We start from the raw sequence: 27,694 nt of genomic DNA, 5'->3' as shown, positions 1-27,694 counted from the left end.
GACTAAAACAGGGGGACGACCCAGACCGACTGTTGTGAAGGGCTCGGGAGCAAAACGCGGCGTACGTGCCGAAAAGGGGGTGAGAGGGGCGGCGCGAGCGATCGGAAAGGAGTCGCGAAAGCAGGGAAACTTCCCGCCGTCCGCCCTTTCAGAGAGGCCCCGCTTCGGCTCCTCCTCGAACAAGGCGGGCCGCTGACGGGCTGCCTATAAGAAAGCGGAGCGCCGACGCGGGGCTTACATCGGACGGATTGTGGCTGCTTTAGCTCCGTGTTGTTCGCCGCCTGCTCCTCCAGAACGCCATGCAACCCTGTCGCCCCGCCGTCCTGTGTGCCGCTCTCCTGCTGCTGTTCGCGGCCAGCGTTGCCGCCGAGTCGGTGAGTGGCGTTGTCAGGGGCCTGCGAGGAGGAAGAGGGCGGGAGCAGTGGGTTGACGGGGGGCTGGGGTGGATTGCCCGGCCTTGATTTGTAAGCCGTTCTCGCTGGCGGAATGGGGAGTGAGGACGAAGTTGCCCTGCTGTTGGGAACGGGGCATTAGAATGAAGGCTTGGTTTTCTTCGCCTTTGGTGGCATTGCGGGTCAAGTACTGGGAAAAAGGAGGTCACCCCAGTGCCACGCCGGGAGAGAGGGACCCCTGCTTAGTCCCCTGTTCTGAAGAGAGTCACCCCTTTCTTTCCCGAGTAACCCTCTGTCCAAACGCCGGAACAGAGAGAGACACGGGCTGAAGTGGGTCGTCCTTTCTTCGCAGGAAGTTAGGATGGAAGGAGAGACGCCGCCGCTTTTCTGTCTCTTTGGTCCCGCGTGGTAGTTCATCTTTCCTCGATCCTGTGCTCGTTTGAGCGCAGCGTTTGCTTAACCCGCGGCTCTCTTCTCAGTCCAGGTTCGCCCCCACTGGCAACCGCCGCCTCTGCCCTTTACGACCAGCGGGCTGGTTTTCATCATCTCATTGACTGCCTGGTGGATTCCTGGCCTCTTTCCCCCGCCCCAAATGTTCCCAAAGTCGGTCTCCCAAGTACCAGCGCAGTTTGGCAAACAGCATGCCGTGTTGTTGCCTTATTTAGCACTTCCTCCAGCTCATAGCTGTGGAATGAGTAACCGCTGACCCAAAGCCTGGCTCTGTTGCAATTCCCTATCGTCACACAGAACCCATTAAGTGAAATTCCCAGTGCTCTGGCACATTACAGATCTGGGGTTTTCCTGTAAATCTGAATGTGATTGCTTTGCTCCTGGTGCATTCACCCTCTTCTGCTTTTTGAGAAAAGAACGCCTTTATTTTGCTTCCCCTCTCCCCCAGTGCACCTTCAGTTATTTGTCCAGGTAGTTGTCCTCTTGCAAACACACTTTCTCCTCAGCCTTTGACCTTGCCAAACACTGGTCTGCCTGTTGCTGATCTCAGAAGTATTCAGTAAAGCATTGTGCCTCCTCCTCAGAGGTGATGGTGGGAGATTAGTTGCAACTTGCTTTATAATGGTATTCTGGAAGAAGGTCAGAAAGCTTGTTGAACAGCATAGAGGAATAATTCAGGCTAAAATACCTCTCAACACCTGTACCTAGGAAATGCTGCTCATGTTTTTAGCAACCTGAATGGGACACTTCTCTGTATTTCTAGAGGGGAGTGGTGGTGTTTATAAACCAGGGCTTGATTTTTAATCCTTCCCATTTGGCTTATTTCAGATCTACCTGTATTCCTCCTTTGCAAGTTTAGGCTGCACCCCCTTCCCCCTTTAATAGTTTTCATCCTGCTTCTTGCCTGGCATCTGAGCTTTTGCCTATAATTGTAGTGTTCTGTGATCACTCAAACTGCTTTTATTTTGCTGGATTTGAATACGGATTGTAGTAATCCATAGACATGGGAAGCCTGTAACTATTTTAACCCTCTTGTACTTACTTACTATTCTTTGGCTGAGTGTTCCTAAAAATTTTGCATTTAGTAAGTGGAACCCAAACTTTCATGTCTTAGTAATGGATCTGGATAGCTTATTTTGTTTCTAAGCAGTAGTAATTAACAGACTTTTCATCAGTGGCAAAAGTCAGTCAGCTAAAAAATGCAAGAAGTCTTGGCCTTAAGATGTGTGAGTGAGTCTGAGGGAGTTTCAGGATAACAAAGCATTTCTGAAATTGATCGCTCTCCTTTTAAACATGCCTGCAGTTTATCAGTCAAAGGTCCTGTTGATGGTTTCTTTGGTCTTTATTAAAATATCTGGTTATCATCTAGTTTTTTTTAGCAGGTGTCCTAAAGTCTAACTCAATTTTATGGAATACTGAAATACATGGGAGGATCTCACTTGTTTTAAGTGGATCCATGCAGAAAGATATATGAATCTGAGGGCTGATTTTAATAGGGTCTGAATTATTGAATTGGTCAGAAGGTTCAGAGAATCTGCGTACTTAGTATTCTATAAAAGAGGGGTGGAAAAGGCTGTTGCCCTCCAGGGGATGCTGAACTACCACTCTCAGGACCATAACCAGTGCTGTGGGATGCTGGGAGTGGTAGTTCAGTAACATCTGGAATGCTGTAGGTTACATACCTTTCCTATTAAAGAATGTCTTATATGGTTGGACATATACTGAACTAAAATTACTGTAGCCCAGGCTGTGAAACTCCTAGCCATAGGAAATTTATTTATTCATTTCTTCCCTGACCTTCTGTTTTTGCTGAAAACTCTCAGTATTCCAGGTGCTTCAGGGACTATTCATTTGGTGCATTTTAATGGAGCTCTGATTGATTGATCTGTATGATATATGTTTACAGTACAGGTCTCTGGTTTAATACTGTCTTTCATTCTTTATTTTGCATAAATTCCTCTTAACTCTTTTTGGAAGGCACCCCAAGGACTGTAATGAAAGGGTGGTGCATGAATCACATTTTACAGTGCAGTGACAGTCGGCATTCACAAAGCCTTGCTGTAGGGAATCCGACTGAGCTTCTATGTCGTAAGAGCCAAGGAACTGAATGCAGCATGCCAGTTTTTTCCATCTTGGTGTTCATGCAGTGTTAATCTAATTTCAAAAAATATAAATCTGGCTGAGCTTATTGTTTTGAAAAGTAGTGCGGCATTATTAATGAACAAACCGGTTTGTCCTGTCCTGCTGCCATGGATCCCTCAGGCTTGTTCTTTCTACTCTTTCCCAGTTTTGTTTTCTGCTCTCACAATCAAATCAGCATTGTTACCCTAAATATGTAATTTTATTTCCAGTCTATAACATATGATTTGGACAGGCTGAGACACAGTACAGATGTACCCTCATTTGGCCAATGTGATATAACTCCCTGTTCAAAGACTGAGCTGCTGTTTAAAGACTGGCCATGTTAGGAGCATCTCATAGCTTGACAAAGTCAAGACTCTAGCTTCATTTTACTAGCATCTCCAGGGTGTATTTAGCAGTGAATGGCCAAATACTGTATGTGGTTCTTGAGAGGTTTCTGTAGTTTCTAATCCTTGAGAATGTAGGGATGTGTGACAGAAGACAGAACATGCCATAGAACTAAAAACATGGTTAGCCTGTACCATCCAAAGCCATCAACTCATAGCCCCAGAAAATGAGAGTATCTTCAATCTTCTACCCACTGCTAGAAACAAATTTGAAATGAAAAATGTTAAGACAAATGGATGTCTGTTAAGATATGCTATATAAACTAAACTGGCTTCAGCCTTTGACTTCATCAGATTTCCCTTATAACTATGATGGCAAACAAATTGTGTAGACATGTTTCCACTTTTTGAAGTGAGAGAAGGAACTGCATTAACAAATAGTGGATATCAGACTTGAGCAAAATAACAGGCTGATTAAGGTTGAACAGTAACACTATATAAGAACCTGGCTTGTTAAACAGTATATCTATGAAGCTATAATGTTCCAGTTCTGGGGCAAATATTGCCTACAGTGTTCTAAGGCACGGTATGAATAAGTCACAGTTGGCTAAGTTCATGTTATGCAAATGCAGTGGCTGGATTCACACAATATATTAAACTCAAACAACTGCAGTGTGATTTTACACTCAGTGACTTGGTTGTAAATGTTTGAAGGAACAACCCCATCAGATCTTTTCAGGCATCCTTTCCCTACTGCTAGTTTATAGGGGTCGGGGTGAAATGAGTAGGCCTAACAAGCTTACTGAGTTCTAGAAAACTGGTAATCATCTAGCACCCAGCTAGTAATTTTATATATGTTGACTTGAGCTACCAGTTTGGGCCTGCCAAAACTGGATGACTGCTAGAATTTACTGAATCTCTTGGCTGCCATATAGTAACTGTTTAGATTTTTGTAACCCTAATTTAACTGTTTGTGCTCCTAGGTATAAAATTCAAATGAGACTAAGGTTGTATTTTGGTGGCTTTTCTAGTGGTTAGTATTAGCCTAGGGTTGAATCCATGTGAAAAAGCTGTACAAAATTAGGGCCATTATAAAATATATTTCAGAATGTTGATACTGCATTGTTTTGAGTCAGTTTCATTGCCACCCCTAAATTGAGCTAGCTTTTTTCATATTCACCAGCAAAAGAATTAGGACATGGTTGTGAGACTTCAATATCAGTAAGTTACTTTCTGTCCACCTGTTCGCTGCCATCACTTAAAACTTGTGCCATTTTGCCACTTGTCAAACACCCACAGCTCTTCTAAGCAAAATGCTCAGAATTCTTGAGTCTAAATGCATGGCTGTGATACTGTGAAACTTTATAGCGGGTGCAATGGCACCATAGAATACTGTATAAGTAGTTCTGGCTGATCTCTGTATAGGAAAATTCTTGTTCTGATTGATGTGCCTTTTTCTCTTGTCCCAGTATGTCATGCTGGAAAGTCTAAACATGTGGAAAGGGTATGACGTACCACTGTGGCATATTGGTATTGTCTGCAAGTTGTTACTTGAGACGGAGGAAGACGGCTGAGTGGAAACATAACTCCTGGTGGGTAGAGACAACCTCCTAGCATCAGACTTATGTCACACAGGAAATGAAGGAAGGAGTACTTCAAAATTATTGGAAACAGTCTCTAATGAAGAATACGTCCTGTGTCTATCTGACCTAACCTTTCTGGGTCTTACAGAGGAGGGCAAGCGTAGTTAGGAAATGCTTGTTCTGCCAACTACAGCAATGGAATGAGGAGAGAGGACCTTGTATGGTGATTTAGCATCAAGTCAGTATGCATACAGAATGTACCCATGCATCCCGAAAACTCAGCATTTCTCTACCTCTTTGTAGCTGTTGCATTATTGTGCTGCAGGAGGTAAATTTTCTCTAGAGATGTCTGACTTCCTGGCATTTGTTACTGACCACTTGGCAAGTTGCTTAGATTTGGAAGTAATACAAGCCCTCAGATGGATTCTAGCAATGATCTGCAATAAAATGTAGATCTGAGGGGACTCATGGAGTTAGCACTTCCTAATAGAGCAGAGATACATTCTGCAAAATACTTCCAACCAAGATGTGTCCATAGTTACTATATAAGATCATATTTGAAAGCATCAATGCTCAGCATGAGAACTTAATATTAGGTTTTGCAGTCCTGTTGATATAAAGAAAACATGTGGTAAGCTTGTCGAATATTGTTTTCCTCAGGCAGAAACACAGAGGAGGTTGCACTGACAGTTTTCAGCAGAACCTATCTATGGAGGTGTGAGAAGATAGCGGAGTCTGATCATTTTCAAGCAACTCATTATTTTAGTTTAATAATTGTCTTTTTAAAACTTTAATGCTACTTGCCTTTTGTACATAAACTGAAACTTAGGAGGAAGGAGCCTGGATATGTTCAATTCTGAAGAGAATGAGAAATGTTTCTCTGAAAGAAAAACCACAAAGTATCTTTCATATGCAGACATGCATTGCAGTCCTATACATATCTACTCGGAAGTAATCTCTGAGTATAATTAATATGACTGTCTGATATGAGGTTATACAAATGCAGGTGTGATGTATTGATTTCACATAATTCTCCACGTTCTGATATCACTGCAATGTATTGAGCTTATATTTGGCAGAAGCTAGTTTTAAGCTTTTGTAATACATTATACCAACTGTTTTAAAATGTGTTCCTATGTAGTGGCAGGTGGAATAAAACAAATAAATTCATACAGTGCTTTCAGCCATACTTTGTATCATCGTTTGGTTGAGTAAACAATGATTATGTTCACACATAGCAAACCATATTATGGCTCATGTGAAATTACCCAGTATGGAGACTGGGTGGCTAGAGCAGAAGTATATATGTTGGCATGACTGGATACCAGTGAAAAGAGAGATCATGTTGTTCTTTCACATAACTACAGAAAGACCATGTGTATTGAGCGGACTGCTTCTTAGTGAAGCTGTAAATGCTAACTCTCAACATTTTTCTGGGAATAGTTAGCAATGGCAGCAGGTCTTATACTTGACTTAAGCTTCTAAGAACGTTGTTTAGAAAGCTTGATTCGGTAGGCCTAGTGAGTGTGAGAAAGAATTTTCTTTTCAGAGGCAAATACCAGTGATTCATTTGTGTTGCAATCCTAGCCTATAATCATAAAAACTAAATATGTAAAATATGTTAATTTTTTGGCTTTTCTTCATTATCTATATCAGATTCTCATCTCCTTTTTATTAAATTTGTTCCAAGCCTCATGCTGCTCTATCTGCCTAATTAAAGGCATCTTGGATGTCATTCAACATTTGTTTGGCATTCTTGGTCTCATCCTTGTATTCTAGAAATAGGTTTATATAGAAAACCTCTTATCTACCCCTCATACCTCATTTCCACTTCCTATTGGCAAAAGTTCACTAATGTTAATACTCCTGTTAGTAGTACAGTATATGTCACTTGATGGAGTTACATAAGCAGAAGGATAAGTCCCTGCTCCAAGGAATTCACAATCTTTATCAATCTTCCTCACCTGGTTCTTTCTAAATGGGAAATCATGATAATTAAGTAAGCATAGTTTATGGAAACTCCTTGTCTTTTGGGAAGGAAACACACATTTATTGTAATGACTGCTTAAAACTCCTTGACTGAAGTGGTCATTTGCTGTTGTTTAATCAACATTCTACAGCTGGGCAAATGCTAATACTGATGAATTTGCTTAACAGGTTTTGCTCTCAACCTTGTGTTAGGTAAAAACATTAATTTGGGGGGGAGGGGGATGCACACTGATTATCTGGTACAATGAACTCTGGACTCAGAAAATGGGGAACTGAGGTTCACTATATCAGGTTTCCTGACCCTTCGTGAGAACCTACGAATTAATGGTTAGCTTTTCCAATCCAGCTTTGTAGTGCAATTCTGCACAGATTTTTTACTTACCAAGCTCTCTCTTCTGAATATAGTGGAAAATTCAAAGGGTTGTAGGCTGAAATTTACAAAAGTGTACTGTTTGATTCTTGAGATGGATTTTAATTAAACTAAAAGGAAGAATCTCAGCATCATTACAGAAAAAGCAATTGAATCTAATCTGAGGATTTGGAATAGCTGTTTTTTGTGGGGCAGGAAAAAGTCTTTCTGTTAAGAATATTGGAATCCTTTGGGTATGATAAAACTTTCAGGATTTTCAGAGAAGTATGCAGGTTGTCCTACTTGGTCATCTTGCCTGATCTAGAAAGTTAAGCCAGGTCGGGCCAGGTTAATATTTGGATGTAAGCACTGCAAGATTAATGCTATAGACCAGTCTAGGAAGGCAAAAAGCATCCTGGAAGAAGGAAATAAAAAAACTTATTATATCCTGCCAAGAAAACTGTACTGGATGTATCTGTGTAAACACCAGAGGCTGAACTTGACTCCAAAGTGACTTGACTTTCTTTTTTTAATGGAAGGAGTTATTAGTTACTTTTGTGGCCATGTTGTCTTAAAAGTGTCCTTTGAGAACTTGATTCCTGGTGACTACATGGAACATATTCTCTAATTTTCTAGCCACTGCCTCCTTCTGGGATGTTTTTTTCAATTTCTCACTCTAACCTAGGGTCTTGGGATTTCTTGGGGGTTGCCATCCAAATGTTAAATGAGTCCAATCTCACTTAACTTTTCAAGATCCCCCAAATTGGATACATGCTGTTTTTGAGGCCATCTTGGTGTAAATCAACATTTCTCAACCTCCAGAGTGTGGACTTCAGTGCCCAGAATTCCCTAGCCAGTGCTGGCTGGGGAATTCTGGGAGTTGAAGTCCACACCTCTGGAAGTTGCTAAGGTTGAGAAACACTGATTTAAAGTGTTCATGTGAACAAAGCAAGAAAAAAAATGTCTGTATTGGCCTGGACATAACTTCTTCTGCTACTATTGATACATCTATTTGCCTAATTAAATATCTATTTTATAGAATTGGATGGGCAATCTGTCCAGATGTTACTGAACTGCAGTTCCCAGCAACTCTGGTCAAATTGAGTGATGGTGAGGAATTCTGGGGACTATAGTTGAAGAGCCACACAATTTCTGAACCTAACCCTGACCTTTCAAAGTCATGAACTAGATTGGAATTACTAAATATAATGTCTTCATGTATTTAACTTTGCCTATTTCCTAGTGTCTTGACAGTGGCAGAATACAGAAAAGGTTAACTGAGGACTAAAACCTAGAGCCAGATGCCTGCTACCACAGCCTGCAGAATCATCCAGTTTAGACTGATATAAGTCTCCCATGGGGAATGGGGGACTTAAATTAGTCTAAACTGGGTGATACTGCAAAGCAGAATTAACCATAAAGGTCACAGGCTGTATCTTAATTAGTTGCAAATTAAGAAGGCTATGCTAATCTTTAGGCATCCTGATTAGATTAAAACAGCTTAGACATCATGCAAGAATTTAGCTGTACAAACAAGCCTACATTATCTTCATAGTATATCTGAACACAGGCTAACTGTCTGAAATATCTCAGATTTAACAAATAGGGGAGTGCCAGACACTTAAACAATTAAATCAAGCTTTCTTGACACTGAAAAGTTAATCTGATCTGGCAAACCAGATGAGAAGGGTAGTTAAAAAAAATAGAGTAAACATGGAGGTAGACTGCATCTTTGTGCTGAAAAGATTTATGTTAATCTCAAAGTAGCTATCAATCAAAAGCTACTTGGTAGGTAGTATATAGTCAGAATGGCAGATCCAAGGCTACATGTTTCTGAATACCAGTTGTTGACATTTTGTGCTCATGACCTAATGACATTTGGTTGGCCACTCTGGACAATGCGTTACACAGCTGCATAACATTTTGTTCTGTTCCAGCAGGGTAGCTCTTAACATCTGTAATTTTCTGCAATTTAGAATTGGTTCACCTTTTTGATACCTTAGATATCAAGATATATACTTGACTGGGTCCAAGTATGTTCTCTGATATGAGGAATTGATGTCAACTCTTTCTCTCTCTCTTTCAGTATGACCTTGGACTGCATGTACTAAGTGGATGGTCTCATGAGCACTGCTTTATTTACCTAAACAGCTGTCTTTCGATAATTTAAGTAGAGAGTTCCACCTTTTTTTTCCTGTTAAATCACACATTCTGTTAACACACATGTTTTGTTAACTCACACATTCAGAGTAAGTCTAAGCGCGCTCTGGAAAAGGCTTTAATGCCAGGAAAGATGGAAAGAAGAAGAGGATGGCCAGCAGCAAGGTGGATGGGACCCAGTTAACAGTGGCAATGGGTGCAATGCTGGAAGACCTGAAATACCAGGTTAGAGATCCTGATTAGGATCAGGATCAGATCAACATGGAGGAAATCTATGTGGATGCTAGGAGTCAAAAATGACTTGAAGGCACATAATCAATCCAAGTGCTCTAACTCTGTGAGCCCATAGGATGAGTTCCCTTTCAAAAGAGATCTTATTTTAAAATGTAGTTTTTATTCTTACCAGTTGGGGGGGGGCGGTCTTGTACAACAAGACCTTTTGTTTGATATCTAAAGGAGTTGAAACAGTGCATGACCTTAACTTCACCAGGGTCTGCTGACAGGAGGATTCTTTAAACTTCCGTAGAACTGTTGAGTCATAAGACTGAATGAAGTGATACTTCTCCTTTCCTGCTCAGCTGTTCTTGTTGTAAGACTTAACCTTTTACCACTTTACCCAAGCCCTTAGCAAAGGCTTTTTTGAAGGAACTTCAGGAGTCAGAGCAGATGTAAAGATTACAAATTTTCCAAATGGTCAGCAAGTCTCAAGCAGCATTTTTGTAAACTGAGGACTTGAAAATCTGATGAGCTGCAGAGCACAAGGTTTACTTTGGCTGAGGCACCTTCTGGACCACATAGGCTGCCAAGTGGTTATGTGGTAACTGCATGAGAGGAGAGGCAATGGGAGTGTCAGGTTTGTCCTTGAGGGCTGCCGTTAGTTCTCTCAATAAGGTTCCGTCCAAACAACACAGTCTGTTAAGTCATGTTAGGTAAATCTGGTGAGCTTAATGCTGTTGTAAAGCTGCCCTAAAGCTTGTCAGTGTAGTCCAATGCATCTTGAAGACCTCTAGGGCCAGGAAATATTAGTAGCTAAACTTGTACCCTGCTAGTTTTGGAAGTAGTTAGATGGAGTGTTGCTATAGTCCCTCGTATACCTTTTAAAACTGTTGGAATGAAGATGTGGTAGCAGGCATCTGACTAAGTTTTAGTCCTCAGTTAACCTTTTCTGTATTCTGACATTGGCTAGGGACACACATCATGCTAAGCCATGTTACAAACTAAAGGATTTGGCTGAACTCAAACTAATACATTGCTTGAGAAACATTTGTGCTTTGTGCAAGGAACAGGGTAATGCTTTAGACTAAGTCATTTTAATAGTTTTTGCCATTTGTGTATGTTGGTAAACTTTTTGCACTTGAAATCTGGGTTAATTGTCATAGAATTATCAGTAGCTTAACCAAAAGGAAATTAGACATGATCTTGCTTTGCAGTCTTGAAGCAAGTTTTGTATTAGGAATGATGAACATTGTAGCTAAACATTTGTATAATTCCTGGCAAATGCATTAGAATCCCAAGTTATATGCGCACTGCAGTATTGTCCTTGCACATTTGGCCTGACATAGTGCACATAAATTGCTGAATCTGAAGTCCATTTAACAGTATGAAATATACTTGGTCTTGCATCAATATACTAATAAGCTCATACATTGCCCTAAGTCATAATGTGATTTGTGCATCTAACCAGTTGTGGTTTATTCAAATCATAAATAGGCATACTGTGGCTTAGCTCAGAGTATGAACTGCTTGTTTCACTAACAATTCATAGGATGGATTATATACTGTAGAGAACATCTAATCAAAACAGTGTTTAACTCATGAGTTAGATGGCTCCATGAGAAATCTTCCTAAAACTTGCATTGAATTCATGACCAAATCACACTGTGATACTTGTTTAGTGAACAGCATATAATGATGGTAACTTTTTAGGACCACTTACTACAATCGACCAGTAAAGTAAGTCACACTAACTACATTTTGATGGAATTGTTTTAACTAAAATCATTGGCTTATCCAGAAATGGTTAGGTGGTAGATCATCTGGGGGGGCTTAATACCGCTGGTGATATATGCTATAGTACTAGAATAGTGTTACCCTGCAAGTTGAAATGGAAAACGTCTTAATTATAAGGACCAAAAAAATGAATATTTTTTTCACCACTGTTATATAATACTGTGTGGGACTTGTGATTCTTTTTGTTGGTTTCTACTGCTATTAGCTATTGTGCTGCTCATAGAACTTTTGAAAATAAAACATGAACACTGTGAGCCATGCTAACTACGAATAATGGGAATGGCATTTGGAGAGTGTCAGTTTAGTGAAGATTGTCTTAAATTTGTAGTCATTTTGGTTTATTTCACAATTTCTAGCCTATTTAAAATATATGTATATGGTGATACTGTTTGCCTGGCATTCCTACCTGTTGCTACGATGATGTTCAAAATCTAAAAGAAAGCGGACAACATAATACATTATTATTATTTGGAAATTGCAGTAAACAAAGAATATTTACAGGAAAAACCTTCCAGTATGGCTCAGTTTTACATGAATAAGTGGGCTGCTTCTCTTTGCAGTAGAGCCTCTGATTCAGGAAGTGGAAGGAATTAGTTTTGCATTTCTTCCATGCCACCTTTCACACTATTCAATTTTCTGCTCAAGGGAAATGCAGGAAGAAGAGGCATTGGTAGTAATCTCTCCTCCGCCCTTACCCCAGCAGAAATGTTTGCTCATAAGATCTCTGCATCCAGATCTGTATGTGCCTGGAACGTGTGAAAATTAGGAAGGAACTGACAGAAGTGTGTCTTTATCGGGGCTTTCCTGCCATTTTAATCCAAACTTGCACCATCTTGTTCCATTCACTGACAGATTGGATTGAAAATGGCAGAAAAGCCCTGATAAAGACAACGGATACTTAGCAAGATGGAAGAAATGGGAAGATACTTGTGTTAAGGGCTGCTGCGGTCTGTGTTTGGTTTTTCTGCTTCCTCCACTAGTTCTGCTCTGCTCAGGCCTGGGAAATTGAACAAATATGGCCGGGCTGTATTATTGCCCACCTAAATAAACAGTTGAATTACATACAATTCACAAAAGAGTGCACACGTGAGATTATGGTGTAGTTTGTGTGACAGTGTCTGGGAGCGGGCAGGGTGTTGTTTCAGATTGAATAGGATCCATTCCTCCTCCGCCTCCTATCTGAGTCAGAAGGGAATCAAGAACTAGCATGTTTGAAAAATCAAGACAGGCAAGAATCACAGTGCCATTAAAGTCAATGTTTTACTGACTTGAGAATTGCCTTTAAACCCACCTGTCATATCTATGTGCCACACCCCACCAGAGCTTTTTGCATCTTCATTTGGCTACTCTTAGGCAAGATTATGGACAAAGCAGTTCTCCAGGAAAGAAGCAAATTAATTCACCTCCATTTGTCCCCTCAGCCACTTGCAAAAATGGCAGCTTTCCTAAAAATGTATTTTCGCTTGAAACTGGTCAGATAAAAGATGTATAAATTTGTCATACACATTTTTCTTTTGCGGATAGTTTTATAAATGTATCATGAGTACATGATACATTAAATGCCAGGAATGTACTCATGATAAAACAGTTTTATTTTTACTATAATAAATTTTTTTGCAGGCTGCAAATGGTTAATGATAAATGGACACCTCATTTCCCAAGTTTCTTGGCTCAGAATTTTAGTCTTGATGATATCCACTCGATTGCTGTGACCAACTTACTTTCCTTGCTATGTACACATTAGTAGGGAGTAGGATAGGCTCTGAAGTTTAATTGTCTTACTGGAAACAGCAGAAAATGTGTCATTTATAGTAGGAAATTCTGAACATTGGATTTTGTGGCTTTGGACAAGACTTGGATAAATAGATTTGAAGGTTTTGATTGTAGACTTTCTTTTGCTAAAGCCACAAATAAGATTCCCGTAGAATCTGACTGACAGTCTTCAAGATGCCATGCAAATGGGCGTTCTGAATTAGCACCAAGTCAGCCTGAAAAACAACAAACTGGTTATTAAACTGAAATTCTTAAGTAGGGCCCAAACATCTCAAGTCATGAACAAGAAGTTATTGTTAGGTTTGCTGGCCTTCCTGAGAGCCATGTCTATAAATGAAAGCTTACGCTCTGCACTAATGCTATTTTTAATAACTTAACTGGGCATATTGTACAGTTAATTATTAGGATTGTAAATATTTGTCTTTTTGCAGTTGTACTTGTGACTAGCAGCTCCAAGGCATGCTTGTGTGCCTGCACACATTTGTGGCTGGTAGCTGAGAAGTAAATCTTTCAGCGATTTGTAGGTTAGAAAATCTGCTTCTCCACCCCTCTGCTCCTCCCAATGTTGTTTACTAATCCCACTTGGCACTCAATATGGGTAAAAGCTGCTTAATGCTCAGAAAATACACTGCAGCTAGATTAAATGTAGAAATGACAGACTCTTGTAGCTAAAGGATTCAGCTGGAGAGTGGATTAAGAGCCAGGCTCAAGGAGACTGTTAGAGCTGCAAGAACTCCTTTTCAGTCAAAAACCTTTCTGGTACATGTATTGTGCTGAAATAATGGAAGAATACCAAAATCTAAAGCCAGTATCTATATACCGTGCTAGCCTTATGTTCTGAAGTTAAGTTGGGCTTTAAAGGAAAAATCAGGTCATAGCTAGCAAATCAAGTAGACAATCCCTGCCCTTCTTCATAAGAATGTGAAAGCTGTGGAAAAATTGGAACGTATAGCAACTATACGTTATCTAGCTTTTATTCAATATCTAGCTTTTATTCAATATATATCTAGTGAACCATACTTCTGGTAGACAAAAACTATCCTTTTTTTTTTTTTTTTTTGTAAAATGGAAGTTCCTTATGTCCAACTCAACTGATAACTGACAGAGTCTAGCGAATCCCATTTAAAATTGCCAACTTATCCTACAAAAACAAAATTGGCAAATCTGGAGGGCTTTCTTCAGGCAAAGCATATGATCTGAAACTTGGGGCTCTTAAGAAGAATAGCAATGTTTGCATATCCACCCCTTTCCCCTTTGAGTTGAATATTAAGAGGACTATATGAAGTTCTCTGTGGTAGGAAACGTGTTGTTGTTTATTCGTTTAGTCGCTTCCGACTCTTCGTGACTTCATGGACCAGCCCATGCCAGAGCTTCCTGTCGGTCGTCAACACCCCCAGCTCCCCCAGGGACAAGTCCGTCACCTCTAGAATATCATCCACCCACCTTGCCCTTGGTCGGCCCCTCTTCCTTTTGCCCTCCACTCTCCCTAGCATCAGCACCTTCTCCAGGGTGTCCTGTCTTCTCATTATGTGGCCAAAGTATTTCAGTTTTGCCTTTAATATCATTCCCTCAAGTGAGCAGTCTGGCTTTATTTCCTGGAGGATGGACTGGTTGGATCTTGCAGTCCAAGGCACTCTCAGAATTTTCCTCCAACACCACAGTTCAAAAGCATCGATCTTCTCTCAGCCTTCCTTATGGTCCAGCTCTCGCAGCCATATGTTACTACGGGGAACACCATTGCTTTAACTATGTGGGCCTTTGTTGTCAGTGTGATGTCTCTGCTCTTAACTATTTTATTGAGATTGGTCATTGCTCTTCTCCCAAGGATTAAGCGTCTTCTAATTTCCTGACTGCAGTCAGCATCTGCAGTAATCTTTGCACCTAGGAATACAAAGTCTTTCACTGTTTCTACATTTTCTCCCTCTATTTGCCAGTTTTCAATCAAGCTGGTTGCCATAATCTTGGTTTTTTTGAGGTTTAGCTGCAAGCCAGCTTTTGCACTTTCTTCTTTCAACTTCATCATAAGGCTCCTCAGTTCCTCTTCACTTTCAGCCATCAAAGTGGTATCATCTGCATATCTGAGATTGTTAATGTTTCTTCCAGAGATTTTAACTCCAGCCTTGGATTCTTCAAGCCCAGCATGTCGCATGATGTATTCTGCATACAAGTTGAATAGGTAGGGTGAGAGTATACAGCCCTGCCGTACTCTTTCCCAATCTTAAACCAGTCCGTTGTTCCGTGGTCTGTTCTTACTGTTGCTACTTGGTTGTTATACAGATTCTTCAGGAGGCATACAAGATGACTTGGTATCCACATACCACTAAGAACTTGCCACAATTTGTTATGGTCCACACAGTCAAAGGCTTTAGAATAGTCAATAAAACAGAAATAGATGTTTTTCTGAAACTCCCTGGCTTTTTCCATTATCCAGCGGATATTGGCAATTTGGTCTCTAGTTCCTCTGCCTTTTCTAAACCCAGCCTGTACATCTGGCAATTCTCGCTCCATGAACTGCTGAAGTCTACCTTGCAGGATCTTGAGCATTACCTTACTGGCATGTGAAATGAGTGCCACTGTTCGATAGTTCGAACATTCTTTAGTGTTTCCCTTTTTTGGTATGGGGATATAAGTTGATTTTTTCCAATCTGATGGCCATTCTTGTGTTTTCCAAATTTGCTGGCATATAGCATGCATTACCTTGACAGCATCATCTTGCAAGATTTTCAACAGTTCAGCTGGGATGCCGTCATCTCCTGCTGCCTTGTTATTAGCAATGCTTCTTAAGGCCCACTCAACCTCACTCTTCAGGATGTCTGGCTCTAGCTCACTGACCACACCATCAAAGCTATCCCCGATATTGTTATCCTTCCTATACAGGTCTTCTGTATATTCTTGCCACCTTTTCTTGATCTCTTCTTCTTCTGTTAGGTCCTTGCCATCTTTGTTTTTGATCATACCCATTTTGGCCTGGAATTTACCTCCAGTGTTTCTAATTTTCTGGAAGAGGTCTCTTGTCCTTCCTATTCTATTGTCTTCTTCCACTTCCACGCATTGCTTGTTTAAAAATAATTCCTTATCTCTTCTGGCTAACCTCTGGAATTTTGCATTTAATTGGGCATATCTCCCCCTATCACTGTTGCCTTTTGCTTTCCTTCTTTCTTGGGCTACTTCTAGTGTCTCAGCAGACAGCCATTTTGCCTTCTTGGTTTTCTCTTTCTTTGGGATGTATTTTGTTGCCACCTCCTGAACAATGCTGCGAACTTCTGTCCAGAGTTCTTCCGGGACCCTATCTACTAAGTCCAGTCCCTTAAATCTATTCTTCACCTCCACTGCATATTCCTTAGGAATATTAGTGAGCTCATATCTAGCTGATCTGTGGGTCTTCCCTAATCTCTTTAGTCTGATCCTAGGTAGCAAAGTTTAAAGAGGAGAAAACACAGCTTTGTACAATGTTAATCTTAAGCTGAAGGGGGAAAAGCAAGACACTAATGATATATGATATATTTTATTTTCTATCCCAGCTTTATTATTTTTATAAAGTGGCAAACATACCTAATACTCCTTCCTCTTCCTCTTTTCCCCACAACAACAACCCTGTGAGGTGAGTTGGGCTGAGAGACAGCGACTGGCCCAAGGTCACCCAGCCGGCTTTCATGCCTAAGGTGGGAATAGAACTCACAGCCTCCTGGTTTCTAGCCTGTTGCCTTAACCATTTTTTTAAACATATTAAGGTGGACTAGGTAAAGGTAAAGGTTTCCCTTGACATTAAATCCAGTTGTGTCCAACTCTAGGGGGTGGTGCTCATCTCCATTTCAAAGCTGAAGAGCCGGCGTTTGTCCGTAGACACTTCCGTGGTCATGTGGCCGGCATGACTAAACGGAACGCCGTTACCTGCCCGCCGGAATGGTACCTATTAATCTACTCGCATTTGCATGTTTTCGAACTGCTAGGTTGGCAGGAGCTGGGACTAGCAACGGGAACTCACCCCGTCATGTGGATTCAAACCGCTGACCTTCCAATTGGCAAGCTCAGCAGCTCAGCGGTTTAACCCGCAGCACCACCGCGTCCCCTGAGATGGACTAGATGAGCCCAATTTAAATATTAGATGTATATCTCACCTTTCATTTGGGAGCTCAAGGTGGCATATATCATATTCTCTTCTATTTTCCCCTCAACAAAAAAACCTGTGGGGTAGATTGGGCTGAGAGAATGAATGACTGGCCCAAAGTCACCCAATGAACTTCTGGATCTCCTTCCTCCAAGTCAGATACCTTGACCACTCTACCATAGTGATTTTCAAATTCCTGAGTGCACAGAATTGCCTCATTAAAACCCTGTATATCGAGTGCATTTTGGAGAAAGAGCATGGCCTATTCATAGGAAGTTTCTTAAAACTTAGTATTACTCATAAAGTACATTGCCAAATGCTCTTTGTGCCTCAGCACTGTGGTTCTGAGTGAATCAGATGCCCTGCTTCAACTGAAAGAACTTGGTCCGTGATCACATGCTTAATTTGGTTACTCAGTTGACCCTTTCTCTGGGTGTCTTGGCACAATAAAAAGGTCTTTTTTGAGTTGAGTTCAGCTCCTGGTGATTTCACGGACATACCACAGCTTTCTGCAGGGTGTGTGTATCAAAATCTGCAAGATGGCAGAGATGGCATTGTAATCATCTTGCAGATTTTGACACTGCACACATGGACAGAGGGACACTTGTGGACATGTCCATGTACTAAAGCACTGAACCACATACTAATCAAACAGGCCAGATTCACACAATATGGTACCATAATCCACACAATAAAGATTGTCATGAGTAAGGATGGCGAGCAGGGGGCTCCCTTCCAGACTGTTAAGCACATGCGTAGCACTGAGGAATTGGTGAGCCATTCCAAGAGGCACAAAGTGGGACCGCCTTAACCTGCGGGGTTTATATGGCTGGGTTTTTCCCACGCTTGTTCAGTTTGTTCGGATTACTGTTATGTATGAGCAATAAAACAGAGACCAGATCCCTGTCTCAGAGTGTTTCCTGGGAGTCAGGACAAAGATAAGGCTAAAACCAAACAGCCTAATACGTGGTATGAATATAGCCAATAAGGTTTTCACTGATCTGATTAAGTATGTTGCACAATCCTGGTCAGTATGAAGTAGTGCAGGATATGTATAATGTGGGGTAGGAGGAAGGACTCAAAGCTTGATCTCTTTGAGATCAAGAATATACAGTGTAGCAAAGAAATATGGCTGCCTTAATAAAGGAGATCATGCTTTCCTTGGGAGCTGTGATTGGGGTCTTCATCCAGATGATGAAGATGCCTGACTTCAGTCAAGATTGAATGACTAGACTCAAGTTCTTTCCAGCTGTTTGGGGTTCCTGTGTTTGGTGATCTGTAATTAAATATCCTAGACAGCCTTTCAACATTATATTAAATGAACTGATTGATGTCTCTATCAGTATCTTAATGTATCCTTTACAAACTTGGATTTTCATATTTACAGAGAAGATGAGTTTTTCAGTAAAGAGGTATTGAAAGTTTGACTATTTTTTTCCTTTAATGTAATTTTTTTCCTTTTTGAAAGTGGATTTTTACCACTTACTACACCCACAATAAAATCTTAAAAGGCTGAAAGTTATGTCCATTTCTTTGAAGTCACTCCAGGTGTTGATGAAAGATCTCATTAGCTGCAAGATCACGCACCCAATTAAGTCTTTTTATTCAATGTATCAAATATAAGAGGGAAAAGGAGAATTACTAAAGCATGTTTTATTCCAATATTTATATATTTATATATATATATATATGTATATATAGAAACAGGCATGAGTATTCTACATGTAGTCTATAGAGATAGAGAGCTTGGTGTTGATGGTCTTAAAAATTTGAGAAACACATTCTGAAGGAAGTCTTTGAAGTGCCCCATTTTACCACTACAATCCATCTACATTCAATTAAACTTCTATAATAGCTAATTAGAACCCAGGTGATTATATATGTCTCTCCCTTGACCTTGCTTATCCTTTGATAAAACACACACCACCTACTGTTTTCAACTCTTTTCTGTTTAGTCTTTTCAAATCCCTTATCAGCAACAGAATGACTGTTGCAGGAAAGTTGCATTGATGATTCAATAAAGTGAGTGTAGTCTGAGTTGGCATATAGGTATGTCCCTTATTTCTGTCCTGCAAAGAGGACAAAAGCGAGTCACAGTATGTGAGATCATGAGTGACATACACAAAGCATTCCCCATACCCCTGGCATCAGAAGCCAAAACTTGCTAGCAAACCATATCCTATTTGCAGAGTTCTGATCATGCGAGATTTATACAAAGCCTCTAGATCCTGCAGCTTGGCATATTGCCATACCTCATTTGTTTGGAATTTCTGAAGCCATTTGTCAGCTTCTGTAAGTGGTACTGAGCTTGTATTGGGCACTATGATCTAATTCTCAAAGCTGTAATTTGACACACAAACATTGCAGAAGGACATTCTAATGGATGGTGCAGCTTTTTGGGATGTGGGTAGGAATCCAAAAGGACCATTCTAGTCCCCAGCTGTTTACCTCCCATTCTACACAGTGCAAGTTCTCACTGCTGCTGCTGCTAAATCAGTGGATTAAGTTATAGCTGCCTACAAACTATAAGGCGGATGAAGTTCTTGCTTCCAAAAGAAAGGCCACACGTTATCAAAGTAGCAGAACTATGCATTGATTCTAGAATAGTGTTGCCTGCAATTTTAAACTGCGATGTCCTGGTCACTGTGCTATCCAGGGTTCAATGATCTACAGCAGGAAGCTGGTTTATCTCCTAACACTGTAATACAGGTCCTGTCTGGTTCCTTGAAGGCACAAGGCAAATGGGCTCTGATAAAATCATGTAGTTTGACACCTGAACCTTGGCAAAGTCACTTTGGCTTTTATGTATTGTAGAGCAGCTTATCTGTTGTTGCCACGCTAGTACTGTATCTATAGCTGTTATTAGGCCCCAGCATTGAAGCCTGTTTTATTTTTAAAGGGCAGTTACTGAGTTTGCTTTATAAATCGTAATGTTCTTGACGGAACACTTAATTCAACAGAGTTAGTATTTATTACAAAATAACCCCTTTGATCCTCTGTCAGCAGAATTCTCAGACTGAGGTGCAAACAAATCTATCAGTTTTTACTTGAATATAATAGTCCCATTTAAAAGCTGCTACTATTATATTAAAGGTAAAGGCCTCAGAGAAGGAAATAATTTTACTTTAAATATAGCTGACTTGAGACATTACCATCCACAGTCTGGAGAAAGAATTTCACTTGACCCACTAGGAGTATAGAACTAAAATGAAAATTAGTTGCATGATGTTGGGGAAAAAAGTGAGTTGGTGACAGTAAAAGACGTCAATCCATTTTGTCCAGTATAGCAAATCTTATTTTCATTTTTAGTATTAACTATGGAGGAAGGATAGCGCAAGTACGAGAAGGGCAACAAATAAAACCACTACATCCTCTCATACTGGTCTAGGTTTTGAAAAATCTAGGTCCTGTTTCTACGTGATGACCTGACAATCCCAGCTTAAAACCTTGTCAACAAAGGAGTTTGTATGGCATGAATATTGCACAATATATATTCCCAATTAGTTATATTACTAATCTTACCCCAGTACTATTTTCTGCAAGGGTACCAATGTTTCTTTTTTCCTATAAAACTTCAATACTCATTAATTTTCCTGTTCTTTAGGCATGTATGCAGCTATCAGCTACTCATGGAATTTGGTCATGTTCTGAGTCAACAAATCAGTCTATTAAAGTCACCATTTTGAACCTCTCCTTGTGTTGCAAACTGTGTGTTTGGCCACTGGTTCTCAAATGTTCATTTCTGACTCTCCTTCTTTTAGGTGAGAGAAACTGAGATTATGGACCCACAAATGAACATAGAGGAATTTGCATCTGGTGATTTGCCAGATGATGAGGATGCAAGGTCGGACTTAACGATTGATGATGGTGATTATGAGGTCTCAGGTTCAGGAGGTGAAGAAGGTAGGTGTTACTCAGAAGGAACTCATGGTGAATTTTTTTTTTTTTTGCTAGCTATGTATCAATGGGAATGGTGCTTCAGCATTTAGTAGACCATAATTAATAAATCTGAGGTTACTGTTCCGTTTGGTCGTAACTGTGCTGTTGTTTACTTTGCTGAATATGGTTTGTCTAAAAGATTTGAGAGGACAGTATTGAATTTCTTGGCTTTGACCTGGGAATGTATCTACGCTAAATGGTCCCTAAACTGGGTGGAGTTGATGGACATTGGAGGACTTACTGCTTCATATTTTCTGAACATCTAAATGTAACCCACCTGGTTCACGTATTTAACTTGTAATACTTCTAAATGCCCTTGCTTTCCACATCCCCAACAATGGGAGAGTCCTGCATTGTCTGAATTTTCTAAATCACCGTTCAAGGAAACTTGCTATCTTCTAGTTTGGTTGAATCCCCTTTTTAACACTCTTTTTTGGGGGCATGGTTTTTGACATTCCATTGTAATATCACTGTTTTCTGAAAAGGCTTTTTTCTCCTCCTCTCTTTTTACCTTCTGTTTGTAACTAGTCCACAACCTGGTCTTGGTTGTTCCCAAATTCTCAACACAAACTCCTTGCAACAATTCATTGCCCTTTCATACACTGTGTTCTCAAGAAAAACAAGCTCTGAAACTAGCACACTACAAGTTGAGGCAAATCTGGTGGATGACATGAGCCAAGGACTCATACCATCCTCAAGAAATGAGTGTTTAAAAAAACAGCAGATCCTCTGAAAGGCCAGCCCAACTATACTCTGAATGACTTGTAATTCAGGTCTTTGTGACTGTTGCAAGATTTAGTGAAACAGAAGTAGTGATAGAGGAGTGTGCATGATTTGATGCAAACCAACCCAAAGTACTTGAGATCAAGGTAATGATTGTTTGAAATGCTGCATTTCGCAGTTTTAATTTTAGTAAGGATTAAATATTATGTTTCTTTCCCTATAGGCTATACAGATATGGAGGATACAGTGGCTTCTGCCATCGATAGTTCTGTGGTAGGTATTTCCATCTGAAATTTAACCTCTGAAGCAGCTGTTCATTTGGTTTCCTACCTATCACAATGAATGATGCATTGAAAATGAGAAGTGCTGTGATAGATCTGTGTATCCGTAGCTGCATCATGTCCAGATCATGGGAGGTAATCAGTTTTACTCTGCACTGGTTAGCCTATATTTGGAGCACTGTATCCAGTTCTGGGCCCTACCCTTGAAAAGGAACATGGAGAAGCTGGAGCATGTTCAGAGGAGAGCTGTCTTGAGTGATAAGGTGTTGGAAACCAAACTCTGAGTAAAGTTAAAGGAGATGGCATGTTTCACTTACAAAAGAAAAATCAGAGCAGTTTATAAATATATAAATGTCTGTCCCATGCAAGAGGGGGCAGCTTGGTTCTCTGCTAAAGCAAAGGGCAGGACAAGGGCCAATGTATTGAAATTAAAGAATGGAAATCTAGATGGATTATTTGGAAAAATGTCCTGACAGTAAATGTAGTTAAGCAGTAGAACAGTAGTGAACTCCTTCTCTGGGACTGCAGTCGGATAGCTGTGGTTTAATGCAGTGTTTTTGTGATGGATTTCGGACCAGAGGAAGGAAGGAGCGCATTCCAAGGAGATAAGCGTTCTCACAGCCTTGAGAGCCTTGACTGGCAGACAGAGAGAGTTAGAGTAGCCCCGCCTTAGAGTTCCTGGGGTATTTACTTTTAGGTTAGTTAGGATAGGTTTAGTCTGGCAAGATTCTGTTTTTATGGTAAGAACAATAAAGAACTAGAGCTGAAATATTGGCTTGGTGTTCTTTTCTCGACCCCTTTGACATCAATCTTGGAATTCTGTGGTTCATGTCTGTGTATACTGCAGACTTCTGAATCTCTCCTACTCTTAAAGTAAAAAAAAAAAATGTGGAGGGCAAATGGTGTGTACTGTGCAGGAAAATGGTGCAGTAGAAACCTTTGGTAGTAATACTGATGTCCACAGATATTGCACAACACTTGTTGCATGCCTACTAATTCCAGTGTGGAGCTGTTGTTTACTCTCTGAATTTTGGGTCAGCTTCAGTATACTGCCTCCAGATGTGTGCTCACCCCTAAATATGAACACTTGGAATAAGGGGAGAAGACTTAAGTCTGGCTTTTAAAAATGCTCAACAGCACTGTTTCCTTTTCATAATGTACTATTGCCCTCAACTGTACATTAAAGGTAGAATTTATGTTCTTCTCTTTACCAGAGTTCCATGGACAATTATATTCCTGACTCCAAAAAAGATACCAGGGATGAAAGTGAATCAGCTGTGATAGACAATGAGATTATTGTTCCCAAAAAAACACTTCCTGAAGGAGAAGACCTGTCCAACAAGATCTCAATGGCCAGCACAGCCAATGGGAGCATCTTTGAGAGAACAGAAGTGCTTGCAGGTAACCACCCTTTTGATGGATGGATAAACTTGTCTCCCCATGATAAAGGAAGAGGTCATGCTTTCTGAAGTAAAGCTTTTTATCAAGAATGTCACATACAGGTTCAAGTTATATTATTGCAGTGCTAGCTTTAATCTTTTAAAAAACTAGAATCTTTTGGTCAGTGGTTTAAAATTACTTTTTCCCAGCTTGGAAGTCTTCAGCAATGCTGAACTTCAGCTTCCTTAATTCCCAGTCTCCATAGCTATTCTTTTAATAAAGAGGATATGCATGAGTAGTTAGCACATTTAAGAACAGTTCTAAGGAATTTGGTGTGCCATACTCATTGCTGCTTAATCCAGGAGGGACATGTTTAATTATTTGGATGTAATCAAAACTAAAGTCTTCTGATAAAGTTTTTTCCTCCACTATTGATGATCTATGATCTTCACAGGGTACAGAAATGTGAGTTTATTGATGGAATTGCAGTGCAATTGGAAGCTTGTATCAGCAGGCTTTGCTGCTCTGTTACCTCCAGGAAAGCTACTGTATCTGCATAGTGGCTTATTTTGATCGGTTTGGGATACATGAACGGTACTCTGGAAGTAGGATACAAGTTATGCATACAAGACATAGGCAGTTTATGTCTACACATAAGTGAACAAGCAGCCCTCTTGACTGCTGGATGGAAGTTTTGGAATACCGAGGGTGTGGCCATATCCTCCATTTCCTCCTCTTGCCAGGATAATTCTGGAAGACATGACTTGCAATATAATGACCCTACAGTCAGTAATCCACTGTCTTTCCCCACTCCCCAATATTTAATATATTTTGCTGAATGGCTGTGGAAGTGATTGCATCTAGTTCTCAAGGCTAGATGAAAAAGGATTTTTCATTTCCTGTCTGACTAGAAGTATTTCTCAACCGTGGCCACTTGAAGATGTGTGGACTTCAACTTCCAGAATTCCCTAGCCAGCCATGCTGGCTGGGGAATTCTGGGAGTTGAAGTCCACACATCTTCAAGCGGCCACAGTTGAGAAACACTGGACTAGAAGCTTTCCAGGCATCCGTTGTTCAGCCAGAAGTGTTACAGTGATTTTGCTGCCTTTATTCGTTTTCTTTTAGTGTACACTCCAGTTTTATATCAGGAGATGATACTTATTCAGAGTCTGAGTCAAAACTAAAGCAGGATAGAAAGTGGTTTGCAGTAGTAATTTCCAAATCAGCCATTTGGAGTGTACACTAAAAGAAAACGAATAAAGGCAGTTAGACAGAAATTGCACGGCAGGAGATAAGCTGGATGTCCGAGCTGAGCTTTTCAAGTTTCCAGAGCATTTATTCCACCTTCACCTTTCTTCCTTTTTCTCTCTTCCCTCCATTCCCTCCCACTTCAGCTCTTATTGCAGGTGGAGCAGTTGGGCTCTTGTTCGCTGTCTTCCTGATCCTCCTCCTCATCTACCGCATGAAGAAGAAGGATGAGGGTAGTTATGACCTTGGCAAGAAGCCCATTTACAAGAAAGCGCCTACAAACGAATTCTACGCCTAAGGCTTGCCAGTGCTTTACATACCAACTTGGGAGGCAGAAATAGACTTTGTTTAAAAAAAAAAGCATTTGGACCATGGACAAAAGGCTCTGAAACAAATACTCTCTTGGATCTAATGTCAAACTGTTTTTTTGTTTTAAAAAACCCTCCTTTCTGACCCTTCCCACTAACTAATGAGGATATAAAATAAATAGAAAAAACAGAGTCCCAGGATGGGGAAGGGAAACCTCCCACGGAGTACCCTGTGCTTTAACATGCAAAGGAAATTTTTCCGAATTTTATGTTTGGGTGAAGGGGTTTGTATATGAAACTCTTGCATTTGGTTGCAATACTTCAGCTTACCTTGTTTTATAGAAGGTGTTGAGAAGGCTGTCCCATAGCCAGCTTAGGGATCACAAAAGGTGTGACCAGCCACTGTCGTCTTTTTTATATATATATAAAGAACTTATTTATGAAATTTCCTACACTACGTACATCGTAAATTAGCCTGGGCCATGAGCAAGTTTTTTTAGTAGCTCTGCCTGTTGTTTGGGTCTTGGTGAGAGAAGTGGCTAGGTGTAAAGAAAGATTTCCTCCTCTGGAGAGAAGGAACTCGGTTGCCCACAAAAGCAAATTATTAGAGGAGAATATCATGTCTTCCATTTTGTGATAGGATATTTTCAGTGAAGAGGATTTCACTAAAAATGTCAATAGCCTGCCTATACAAATTCATAAAAAATACAGCTTAATAAAAACTTTTTATAGCCATTCATAAAGATTTCACTTGTAATTCCTCCCTTCCTGTTGCTGGACATCTGTCTACCAAGGTAGCATTTCTGATCAATGATTGCACAACCTGGGAATGTTTCAGCTTTCTACATTCATATCATGGGGGATACTAAACAAGTGAGAAAATATTTATGTATTTTTTCCAAAATAAAAGCGAAGATGTGTTTGTTTTTAATAGAACTATTTATAGTTTCCAAGATGGCTGCTCTGTTTTGGGTAACTTCTTTTTATATGTAAAACACTAATATAATGAAACTCCTAATGATTGTGAAAACTATTTAAGCTTTATTCTGTGTATTATATATCCTAGATGCAGCAATCTCTGCTTAGAATTAATGTTTATGTGCAGAACTGGTTTTCTTTGAAATAAGTGTAATGGGGGGAAGGGTTTTTTAGCTTTGTAATATATTATCGTTACTAGAGAGCTATATTTTTTCAGCAAAGTGCACAGTTTTTATAAAAATAACAGAAGGAGTTTATGCAGTCTTTCTGCATGGGTGATGGGGTTACTTTCTCTGATTTGTGGAGTTTTGTTTTTAATACCATCCTATTCTGATTGGAGTAACAACTTCACAGAGCCATGAGTGGCAACTGACTATTTCAGTTTAATGAACTGAGATTTTGTTTTTGCCCTTGGTTTCGCTGCATGGTCAGTTGGTGACTGGGTATGATGCCTTGCTTTGGGGGGTGGGGGGTGGGGCTGATTTACAAAGATAACTCAGCTAGCTTAGGAAACAACACATAACATGGTCTGGAAGCACATGGTACAAATACTTCCTTCTCTTGGCAACTTGGTCCTTTCATGAAAACAACCAAGACATTATGCTAGAGCGAGCTTTTGTTCCATTTTAGAACCTTGGCTGATGCTCTTGGCTTGCAGAGTTCTGAATGGGGGCATATAGCTGTTTCTCCTCTGAGGAATCAAGATGCTGATTGTACTTGATGAAAAGTGTCTTGGTGAGATTTGTGATTCATCTATAGCAAAGCAGGACAGAAGATTTTGAACAGCCTGTCTCTTCTTTACCAGATCAGAGTAAAGTGTGCAATTGCTGCAGCTGAGCTGGGTTTCAGGTAGAGGATGTAGCTTGGTCAAGATGCTAGTACTGCAACCTTATACAGCATCTGCTTTCAGCTGAAGGATCATGCAAACTGCTGCTTCAGGACAATAACATGTGAGATCAGGCTGTATATTTTTGTCCTAGTTGTTTACCTGGAAAACTCCTGTCAATTCAAAGATCCTTTTAAGGACTTCAGTGGATTTTGGTGGGATCAGATTGTGTCAGTTCTGGAGTGTGGTCTTTTCTTTTTTTGTAGACAATTGCTTGTACAGCAGGAGTTGTGAATCTTACGTTTAACTTACTTAGCAGGAGCCAGAGGGAAACAGCCGGAGTCATATAAATCCTGACATAATCTTGATCTTTTCCTAATTTTACATCCTTTGAGCTGCACCTTTTAAAAGCCTGACAGTGTTAATGCTTCCCTTCATAGACCTCATGTTACTACAACTGGCCTGGGCAAGGCTCTGTACCAATGTTTATCCATAGTTGCATAAGAAGTGTTCTCTCTCTTCTGCCCTTGGCAGTACATTCACACTATGATTTTTATCATGTCCTTATGGGACTGCTAAGATGAACATAGGGGTAAAGTTAAAGCTAGGCCAAGGGTTCTGTTTCAGCAATAGCATCATCCTTTTTTAAGCTGAGTCAGCTTCGGGAACTACTTTTTTGGGTAGGAGGTGAGACAAAGTATATAAACGCTTTTTTGATCAGTATTGCTT

The 27,694-nt window shown here is 40.3% G+C and overlaps 1 protein-coding gene across 1 annotated transcript; it reads left to right on the top strand.

Annotated features, from left to right (window-relative positions):
• Window positions 1-242: 242 nt before the first annotated feature.
• SDC4 (syndecan 4) lies at window positions 243-25,883 on the top strand. The gene is made up of 5 exons (XM_063297161.1): window positions 243-374; window positions 21,044-21,185; window positions 22,168-22,217; window positions 23,440-23,626; window positions 25,000-25,883. Exons 1-5 carry the CDS (start codon window positions 300-302, stop codon window positions 25,149-25,151), a joined length of 606 nt encoding a protein of 201 aa, XP_063153231.1. The 5' UTR covers window positions 243-299; the 3' UTR covers window positions 25,152-25,883.
• Window positions 25,884-27,694: the final 1,811 nt, after the last annotated feature.

This window comes from Candoia aspera, chromosome 3 (assembly GCF_035149785.1).
Source record: "Candoia aspera isolate rCanAsp1 chromosome 3, rCanAsp1.hap2, whole genome shotgun sequence".
NCBI lineage: Eukaryota > Metazoa > Chordata > Lepidosauria > Squamata > Boidae > Candoia > Candoia aspera.
This window is presented reverse-complemented; position numbering and strand designations above follow the sequence as displayed.

Excerpts from the sequence above, each read along its gene's own strand:
- SDC4 (XM_063297161.1), top strand. The coding sequence starts at position 300 with ATGCAACCCTGTCGCCCCGCCGTCCTGTGTGCCGCTCTCCTGCTGCTG. Across the intron at positions 21,186-22,167 it reads AGGTTCAGGAGGTGAAGAAG|GCTATACAGATATGGAGGAT; the intron begins GTAGGTGTTACT and ends CTTTCCCTATAG. Across the intron at positions 23,627-24,999 it reads GAGAACAGAAGTGCTTGCAG|CTCTTATTGCAGGTGGAGCA; the intron begins GTAACCACCCTT and ends CTCCCACTTCAG.